The sequence below is a fragment of the Nymphaea colorata genome, chromosome 13 (assembly GCF_008831285.2).
Source record: "Nymphaea colorata isolate Beijing-Zhang1983 chromosome 13, ASM883128v2, whole genome shotgun sequence".
Classification (NCBI taxonomy): domain Eukaryota; kingdom Viridiplantae; phylum Streptophyta; class Magnoliopsida; order Nymphaeales; family Nymphaeaceae; genus Nymphaea; species Nymphaea colorata.
The window spans coordinates 4970522-4980982 of NC_045150.1; the positions used below are offsets into that span (position 1 = coordinate 4970522).

The 10461-nt window shown below is 43.2% G+C and overlaps 1 protein-coding gene across 2 annotated transcripts; it reads left to right on the plus strand.

Annotated features, from left to right (window-relative positions):
* Positions 1-237: 237 nt before the first annotated feature.
* On the plus strand, positions 238-10032 carry LOC116266770 (auxin response factor 19-like). Of its 2 annotated transcripts, XM_031648107.2 has the most exons (14): positions 238-690; positions 869-981; positions 2694-2792; positions 2948-3004; positions 3196-3351; positions 3451-3535; positions 3846-3936; positions 5675-5839; positions 6168-6290; positions 6397-6472; positions 6557-6695; positions 6943-8795; positions 8874-9064; positions 9452-10032. In XM_031648107.2, the coding sequence occupies exons 1-14, from the start codon at positions 648-650 to the stop codon at positions 9585-9587; spliced, it is 3327 nt and encodes a 1108-aa protein (XP_031503967.1). In that variant the 5' UTR covers positions 238-647; the 3' UTR covers positions 9588-10032. The 2 variants fall into 2 exon arrangements, with proteins under 2 accessions (XP_031503967.1, XP_031503968.1); XM_031648108.2 differs by lacking the exons at positions 238-690; positions 869-981 and adding an exon at positions 991-2342.
* The last annotated feature ends 429 nt before the right edge of the window (positions 10033-10461 follow it).

A 10461-nucleotide genomic window follows, 5' to 3' on the forward strand; every position in this document is an offset into this window, starting at 1 on the left:
TTTTTAAAATTTTAAAGAAACTTAAAAGTAAAACCCGGAATTCAAGGGGAGAATAGAAAAAACGAAGACAAGAAGCCGAGCGCAAGGAACTAAGCGCAACAGTAATTAACCATGGTCAACGGTCCAGAATTCTAAACCCAAGAGAGGGTTACGGTTAAACCCCCGCCCGGGCTGAGGGGCACGTTGAGTTGTTCGCTTCCCCTTGGTTAAAGTTAAACGGCGGAGCCGACGCCTCTCTGGATCGAGCGCAGGCGCTCTGCCCATCACCTTTACCTTGTCGACTACTAAAGAGCCCCCACCCTCCTGCTCCTTTTCTCCCCCCCACTCTGCTTATTCCTCCCCACTTCCGCCGCTTTCCGGCGGAATTTCCTGCCGCCGACTGCCCTTGTACCTTGCTGTCATGCTCTTGGAAGGACCCTCCGAGAGCCAGGAACCTTGGGAGTCTGTATCGGATCTCTACGGAGATATCTTCCTCCTCAACGCAGCTATCCGGCCGCGTGTCCCCCCACTGCCACCCGCCTGAAATTTAGTCCCACAGCAGCTGCCTGACGCTCGCCTATACCGTCGAGTCTCGAATTCGCTTCAGCAGCAGCAGCGGAGAATGCGACGGAGTCCCTGTGCTTGACTGTCGAGGAGGCGTCCGCGCGATGAAAGCTCCAGCTACGGCCCCTTCCGGCAATCCAGCCGAAGGTTTGTCTGTGTGTGTAGAGAGTGTGAGGGAGAGATAGTTTCGATTTCTTTTGGTTTATCGATCCGTCGCCGGAGATTCGACGCTCGTACGAGCGTGGTTATCTGATCGGCGGCGCCACCTGCAAACTGACCAAACGCGTGCTGACACGTGTCTTTTCGGGTTGAATATGTGGAGCAGGGGAACGGAAGGGCATCAACCCCGATCTATGGCACGCGTGCGCCGGGCCGCTCGTGTCGCTGCCGCCGGCGGGGAGCCTCGTCGTCTACTTTCCCCAGGGCCACATCGAGCAGGTGATGAACGAAACGAAACGAAACCCCCGCTTCTCCTGAAACTTTATCCTCCCGCAGGCCCACATCTTTCCCCTTAATGGCGTCCACGTCCCTTCCTCTCCTCTTCCTCTCTCTTGTGGCCTTCCTCTGCAAGTTAAACTCTACTATTCGGCAGTCAACTATCTTGTCTAACTTGCACGGAACCGACCTTCATTCCTCTCCTCCTCCTGGCTCCCCGACTTGCTCAGTGTGGAGGGGCAGAACTGTCATTTCAAAGCGAAACAGCTTCCTCCCCTGCCCGGCGGTGAGCTTTTCCTCCGCCGGCTGCGGCCGCTGAGCTTCGTCCTCCTCCCTCTCAGCAGAGGACGCATTGGTGGCACGTAAGTCAAGGAGTCCGAAAGGTGGTTTCGTCATGGCCTAGGTGACGACTGATGGTTTTCGAAAGATGGTACTTGGCGGAGGCTTGGAACCGGAATCGGTGGTTTTCCGGCGGCATTAATTAATCGTACAATCAAGTGCTGATCAGGGGCAACGATTTGGGAATTAGAATAATTAATGCTTACTTTTTGTGATGTGGAGATTGATCTGAGCCTTCCCCGTCTTTTCAGAAAATGGTCCAGTTCGTCCCGGAGACGTTCTAGGCTCGAGACTGATCAGTCCTGCATCTGTCGTTCGTTGTTGGGGAATCTGAGCGGAGAATTGGTGGAATCGATGCCTGGGGAAACGCCACCATAGTATTTAAAATCATGCGTGTTTTATGAGTGAAAATATATCGTGAAAATATCGTCACATCCAAGCAACTACACGCACTATAACCTACATGGAAAAATTTGTTCTTCTCTTCTGCGTGAATTTCTCTGCACAACTTTTGCTGCTTTTCTTTTTTGCCTTTTCTTCTCGGAAAGTATGTTCCTCCGTTATGTTAAATTTATATCCGCTTTTGAAAGTATCGCTAAAAGGGGTGCTGCTTTGGGCGGTGGTTCCTGGTCGTCTGGACGCGTGGAGAAGAAGGCGTCCGAAATTTTTTTCCCCAGTAACGAAATTGACTCTGTTTTTCTTTGAACTCGATGGTCGAGTCGGAGACTCGGGGAATGCCTACCCGTGGAAATTTTCCAACTGTTCTTGCCCTTTCGGGGAAAGTTCCTCTGGTTTCTCCTCGTTAGTTCGTTACCGCTCAGCGGGCCACGTTGGTCTTCTTCGGTCAAAGAAAGGACGCTCGAGGAAGGGGACCAAAATGCCCCTGCACCCTGCATAGTGTGGCGCTGGACCATGTTCCAGCAGCTTAAGGTGGTGGAGAGCAAAGTGCTGGAGCATTGATCCATGGGTTTCGTGCTTCACGTGGTGTTCCTAAGCAATTTTGGCGATGGCCGGACAAAAGTCAGGTTGGGATGTCAAAAGCATCTGCATCAAACCCTGTTCGGTTGTATTTCATCAGTGTTGGTTCGCAATTTTTTCATGTCTTCCTGCTGAATTAGTTCTTGAACAGAAGAAGAAGTTGAAGGGATGCAGGAGCTTTTAAATTTGTTGCCATCATTTATTTTGAAGAAAACGTACTTTTTTTGTCCATTTCATACTTCATAGTGCTGGTAGTCAAGGTCCTTGTTGCAGTCTGTTAAAACCAACCATTTTTTCTTTTGCCATCACGATGGCCTAACGTTTTTGTATCCATCATATGGTTTTCTGTTGATTCAGTTCTGAAACTGTTGAAACTTCCTTGTTTTTGTGATTTTCAGGTTGCAGCTTCTATGCACAAGGGCAGCGAGACTCAAGTACCAAATTACCCAAACCTACCATCAAAGTTGATTTGCTTGCTTCATAATGTAACATTACATGTATGGCCTTGACTTTTCTGATGTGCCGTATTCTACTGTTTTCTTTTTCATTTTGCTTTCCTTCTTATCGTTGTGTCAGAACTTCTTGGCTTGTGGATTTTAGTCTGTCTTTCTAAAAGCTTCCCCTGTTCTATGGCATTTGTTTTTTCCATCAGGCTGACGCAGAGACGGATGAAGTGTACGCGCAGATGACACTGCAGCCTGTTAGCACAGTGAGTATTTAGTAAAATGCCTTTTTGCATCCAATTGTTGCATGCCTTTCTGTGAAGATGATGCCCGGCCGTCTGTTTCATGCACAAACTTCACGATTCATGCTAATTAATAGCATCGGATCCGAAGTAGAGATCTTCTTCATGCGCTCTGCGCTGCTCGTCATTTTAATCTGCTTTTCTTTCTAATCTAGTATGACCGCGAAGCACTGTTGGCATCCGATCTAGCACTGAGGACGAACAGACCACAGCCTGAGTTTTTCTGCAAGACCTTGACGGCAAGTGACACCAGCACTCATGGTGGGTTCTCTGTTCCACGTCGCGCAGCAGAGAAGATCTTTCCTCCTCTTGTAAGTGCATTGACTATGCTAACAATTTCTTTCCTGAGCTGAATAATCTACCTGGTAGTTTTCTGGTGTCCTTTCTGAATATTTGTCTTTGTTCTACAGGATTACACGATGCAACCACCTGCTCAAGAGCTGGTAGCCAAAGATCTACATGGGAACTCATGGACATTTCGCCACATTTATAGAGGTAATTCTCATCGTCTTCTTGCTCCGGCAGTTATTATACCAAAAGATATATCCTATAACACTGAGGATCTGCTCTAGTTGGATCGGTGCTTCTTTGGCTGATGCAAATATTGCTCTAGGAAAACTGAGTGAGATTTACTGTTCTCCCAGCTGAGATCATAGCCTTAGAAACATGGAATCAAATTGGTTCATTGAAATTTATGTCCATGATATCTGTAAATGGTCCACATCAAGCTGGTCTTTTTACTGTGAATGCCCACAATGCAGAAAGCAACACTAATTGTAGCTTTCTTCCTTTCTTCTCATTGCAGGTCAACCAAAGCGGCATCTTTTAACAACGGGTTGGAGTTTGTTTGTGAGCGGAAAGAGGCTTTTTGCTGGTGACTCTGTTCTGTTCTTGCGGTATGATAACAACCACTAACTGAATAACGGAATGTGTTAAAACGTACTTTATCACGTAAAAAAAATCTTTGCTGCCAAACACAACTGATTTCTGGAATAGGGATGCAAATCCCTGTTCAGCTGATTCCAGGATTAGAATCCTGGGATTTTTGTCCCACTGCTGCCAAACGCTACCTTACATGTCCACCTTTTTATAGTGTGTGTGAGACCTGCAGTTTTACCTCTTGTTTAACAAAAGGGGTACGCGGACAGTACAAACTAAAAAGGCGTGTATGCTGTTTGCTTTAGTTAATTGGTAGATTTCAGACCACTAGTTCATCTAGACCGTTCAAAATTGATTGTTGATCAAGTGCTGTTTTTTTTTACAATCTAACTTTATTACAGGCATGATCTTGAGATTTTTTTTTTATGAAAATATATGTTAAATTAAAAATTTTATAGTTTAATAGATGTTGTTATAGTAATAAAAAAATGAAAGGCCCTTGTAATAGAAAGTTCAATTTTTCATAAAACAACTTCAGTTTTGAGACATTTTTTTGTGTTAAATTAGTATTTATAAACGTATAGGAAGTTCACCTTTTATTTAAAATATTTGTTGGCTAGAATTTAAGAGGTCTGGATTTTGTCCCTCACGTAATGGTCTGCGATATATATATATAATTGGTGAAAATATTTATGTTTTGAAAAGAAATGAAAAGGTGGGGAAATAAAGGAAAACAAAAAAGAAAAATTTGGGATATTTTTAAAAAATGCGAACAATAGAAATAGTGCATTTTATTGTGTTTTCTTTTTTCGCATAAAATATTTAAATATAATTATTTTTTTTTAATATTTCAATAACTATTTTGGATGTTGATTAATGTCTTTGAGAAAATCATATAAACTCGAATTAACACAGATTTTTATATTGTTATTTTTTTAGGAAAAACAAATTCTCGTTTAATAGTTGAGAAAAAGTTTGGCAATAAAAACCAAGAACGACATTTGTGTGTGTATATACGAGTGACTGGTGTTTCAAGAAAGCCTATGAGATTCAGCAACTTCCCTCGACCACGTCTTGAATTAGTGGACTGTGTCTAGACTCTAGTCGCCTGTAGGCATTCTAACGGTTTGGACTCAGGGGCGAGGTTCCCCATTACCCCTTTTTTCTTCTCAACTGGATCTTCCTTAAACTGAAGTTGGCTTCATTCTTGCGGGATCAGACGAAATTTTGAAACCAAGTCCAGGTTTGTCTCGGATAGGATCGGACTTCCAAGTATAATCCGGTCGGATCCTTGTAGGAATTCAGATTTCGATACCTGAACTATAGACGAAATCCAAGTCTAATTATCATTCAGCCTTCGGGATCCAATTTTGGGTCGGTAATCGGAGCTTACCGATCCGTTTGCACTTCCGGGTGAGCCGGGGGCTATTTTCACGCTCGAGCGAAGGACAAAGCTTCTTCGTTTCTTCCATCAATACTGCTTTTGTTTTGTTGCGTCGGGCTTCCATTATGCACAACAACGAGAGAATTCAAAACAGAAATTGACCACTTACCTGCACCGGCAGTTGGCAACCCCTCGGGAATGCATCCATGGTCTATTGATGTTATAAATTTGTACACAGAGTCTGCTTGCGCAACTGACCAAAAACAAACCCTGTCAAGGTCTCTATCGTGTCTCGATATTCTGCCTCATGTTCTTAAGTCTTTTGGAATCGTTATAATGCTTTTTCTTTTCACTTTTGTGGCTGTGAACAGCAATGAGAAGTCACAGCTTCTCTTGGGGATAAGGAGGGCCAACAGGCAAGCTTCCAATATTTCGTCGTCAGTTCTGTCAAGTGACTGCATGCACATTGGCGTTCTTGCTGCAGCCGCCCATGCTGCTGCAAATAACAGTCCGTTCACTGTTTTCTACAATCCAAGGTCAGGTGAAATGAATTTCTTTTTACCATAATATCATGTCTTAGTATATGTATCATGAAATTTGGATGCCAAGCATATTCGGCTACTTAGTTTTCAACCAAAGGGAATTCTCTTCAAGTTATCTTGTCGAATTTTTTATTCTGCATTTTGAGTCTTTGTCCCATTCTGAGTAACTGCGCATGAAGACAAGTGGTACCTTAACTTTAACTACATATACCCATTATTTATGAATATCGTCGCATTTTTTGTTTGAACTTTTTACTGCTGTTTTCTTGGAACTTTTTAAAAGAACGAATTGGATCCTGAAATTCTTGTTGCATGCTTACAGGGCAAGCCCTTCAGAATTTGTTATTCCATTGGCCAAGTATAACAAGGCAGTTTATAGCAACCAAATATCTCTTGGAATGCGCTTCCGGATGATGTTTGAAACCGAGGAATCCGAGACTCGAAGGTACTCATGCTGTTACCGATGGTAGTATACTCTTTCGCTTGTGCAATATGACCTTGGGCAGGAACCAGATTCATGTCGAATATGGTTTGACAACTTTCTTGTGCAGGTATATGGGTACCATTACAGGCATCAGCGATATAGACCCTGTTAGGTGGAAAAACTCTCAGTGGAGAAACTTGCAGGTTTAAGTCATAACGAATGTTACTTCGTGTGCACATACTGTCCTTTTTAGTTGCTTTAACTCTAGGCGTTGTTTGATTGTTCAGGTTGGTTGGGATGAATCTGCTGCTGGAGAAAGGCGCAACCGTGTTTCAATTTGGGAGATTGAACCTGTGGCTGCTCCTTTCTTCATCTGCCCTCCTCCATTCTTTGGATCAAAGCGACCTAGGCAGCCAGGGATGCCAGGTATACCATTAAGTCTTAACTGTATGCTTGCTTGCTATGTTATTCCATGAGATTCATGGATATGAGGATAGGATGTGTTCAACTTCAAACCTTATTTCAAGTTGTTCATGGTTAGTTATATTTTAGTACTTTACCATTTACAGATTAGTAGTTGTGGAGCATTGACAGTTTGGTTGTTGGACAAGGCCAAATGGCTTAGGTTTGGAATAGGACGACTAACTAAAACACTGTAGGACTGCTTTTACAGATGATGAGTCAGATATGGAGAGCATTATCAAGAGGACTATGCCATGGCTGGGTGATGAAATTTGCATCAAGGATTCTCAAACACAGAGCTCTACAGTGCCTGGCCTAAGCCTAGTTCAATGGATGAGCATGCAACAAAACCCCCAGCTAGCAAGTATGGCAATTCAGCAGGACTACCTAAGGCCGTTGCCATCAACAGTATCGCCTGTACTACAAGGCTATGGTAACACTACGGACTTGTCAAAACAAATGGGCTTGCAATCTCAGATATTGCAACAGAACGGACTGCCATTCAACCCTTCAAAAATTCAGCAGCCACAACAGATTGATCAATTGCAGAAGCTGCCACCGACAATGGCACAGATTGGATCATTAAATCGCCCTCAACAGCAACAGCAAATCGATGATGTTAAACAGCTGCAGCAGCAGAAGCAGCAGCAATGCATACCCAACCAAACTCTCTTGCAAAATTCAATCCAAGCACAAGTTTTACAGCCTCTACTCTCTGGTGCTAATCACTCACAAAAGCAGCAGCAATTGCTTCCTCAGAGCCAACAGGGCGTACCCAGTCTCATCCAAAACCAACAACAACAGCATCAAGGTCAACAACAAATGGTTGTGCAGAACCAACAACAAAATGCAATCCCACATCAGAACAGCCTTTTCCAGCAGCAGGCACTAACTCAAACATCACAACAGCTGCAGCAGTCTGAACAACAGATCCAGTTGCAGGTATTGCAGAAAATTCAACATCAACAACAACAATCCCTCCTGTCACAAACTACCATAACGCAGTCTCAGTCTACCCAGTTACATGATCAGCATAGACAGCTTCTGTCTGAAACACCACAACAGCTTACTCAACCACAAATAATTCCTCAACAGCAAATACATGTAATGCATGTGCAACAGCAGCAAGATTCAGGAAAGAATTTACAGGCTGGGGTCAAATTTACACAGACACAGCATTATCAGCTGCCGCATAAGCTTCAACAGCAACAAAGCTTGCCACCAATGGACATGCCTGGACTGGCTTTACCACCAGCCTCTAATTTCATGTCAGTGTCTGCAAACAGTTTTATGGCAAATGGAACACCATCTGTGATTACAGATGATGTGCCATCTTGCTCTACATCACCTTCCACGAACAATGGTCCTTTAGTTAATCAGCCAGCCGTCACCAAGAACAATCGGAGCAGTGGTTTGATGGAGGAGATGGGACAGTCTGTTGCTACTGTTCTGAATCCTGGTGTTTTGGATTCTATGGCAAATGGAAACAACTTGGCTAAGATACTTCCAAGACCTGAAGTTAAGCCATCAGTTCCTGTCACCAAGCCCCAAAATCAGGTTCCTCAGACATATCTAGGTCCCACACAGATAGATTACGTGGATACATCATCATCTGGAACTTCTGCCTGCATTTCCCAGACAGATGTTGCACTTCAGCAAAATTTTGCTCCATCTCCCTACAATACATCATCGTTGATGTTTAGAGACACTTCACAAGATGGAGGAGAAGTGCAGACTGATCCACAAAACAACATCCTGTTTGGTGTCAACATTGATAGTCAATTGGGCATTCCACTGACACCTGACCCATTGCTTACGAGAAGCCTGGATTCTGGAAAGGACTTCCAAAACCAGGTTTCAGCAGCACCTATCCTTAACAACTACAGTAATCCAAAGGAAATTCAAGCTGAATTATCCTCTTCCATGGTTTCCCAGTCATATGGGGTTCCCTCAGTTGCTTTCAATTCTGCAGTTTCTGTGGATTCAGGAATGAATGATGGCAGCTTCTTGAACAGAGGTTCATGGATGCAACCACAATATCAAAGAATGAGAACATTCACGAAGGTAGATGCGCCAGCGAACTTTTTACTACACATTCTTACATTGAGCTTAATAATGAATATAATTCTTCATTTTATGAAGGTATACAAGCGGGGAGCCGTAGGCAGATCCATAGATGTTACACGCTACAAAGGATATGAAGAGCTACAGCGTGATCTTGCCCGCATGTTCGGAATAGAGGGCCAGCTTGAAGATCCTCAAAGGATTGGATGGAAACTGGTCTATGTAGATCACGAAAATGATGTTCTACTCGTTGGTGATGATCCTTGGGAGTAAGTCTGATAATCCTTTATTCTACCTTTATATGTGCTTTCAAGTACTAATGACAATAAAACAAATTCTTAAGCCCAGAAGGCTGCTAATGGCCTGAACCAACACTTCTGTACCAGAGCCTGCACAGGACTCATGAGAAGGGTGTTTTTTTTATTCTACTGTTGGAATCTAATGAAAGTTGATTGACAAAAAGGAGCTTATACAACATACCTTGAAGATTTATGCCCCAAGGCATTGTAAAGTATTTGAGCATGTAAATTCTGCTCAAATTTCTAGTATCGACTGTACTGCCTATTGTCATATCTTCTCAATAAGTTTTCTTCTTTACCATGATAAATAGATTTGGAATGACCATCCTTAACTGAAATTTTGGTTGTATGCCTCAGGGAGTTTGTGAACTGTGTTCGGTGTATCAAGATACTGTCACCTACAGAAGTTCAGCAGATGAGTCTGGAAGGTGATATCACAAATAACGTCTTGCAGAATCAGGCATGTAGCAGTTCAGACGGTGTGCATGGGTAGAGGAGTCACTCCAGCAAAAACTGGCGCACACCCTCCTTGGATCAAGTACCACTGAATGAGCATTGTGGCCAAATTAGTATAGCCACTGAAATCCGGACGTGGCCAGAGCATCCACATGATATTGTAGATTCGCTTACCACTTTTATATATAGGCAGCAGTTTCTCATTTTCCGGGAGCACCAGCTTCTAGATGAATCATGCCATGCTGTTGTCTGTATCTGCAGTGGAAAATCCTCTCAAGATTGTCGAAAATAGTGTTAAACAACTTGCACTTTCTGATTCAAGTCAGATTTGTGGGGTTGAACAACTCTATGTAATCAGTTATGAACGTTGTAAGATTATCCCCTCGCCTGAAAGTTTTGCCCTTCTAAACAAAGGTCCTTTTCAGAAACTTGTATTGAAAAGGCCCCAATTGTAAAAAAGTAATGTAGATTATTTTTTCCAATGTGCTGGTGTGAAGATATTAACTCAATGGCATTTTTCGAGGCAGATGCTGTTAGAGAGAGATTATTTCTCAGTTTCTGGGTTTAAGTCCTGCTTGAGTGCACATGTGCAACTGGTTGCCAAACAGTATTAATACTCCTCAAAGAGATTCATTCTCCGTAGGAAAACTGATCCATGGTCCATGCTGTCTTATTTTGTTAAAAAAAAAATCAATCGTCGTTCATTTGGGCATGTCACCAATCGCACTCCGGCACACTTTCGGAGCGGATCAAATCGGTCAACAAGAGTAGTCCGAGCCCAAGTGTTGCCAATTGTCCGGAACACCGAATAAAATGCCAAAAAAATATATAAAACTTGTCGTTGGTTTATTAGGGCGCTTTTTCCCTTAAAAAACTTTTTTTTTAATTTTGTCCCACTTCAAGGGATAGAA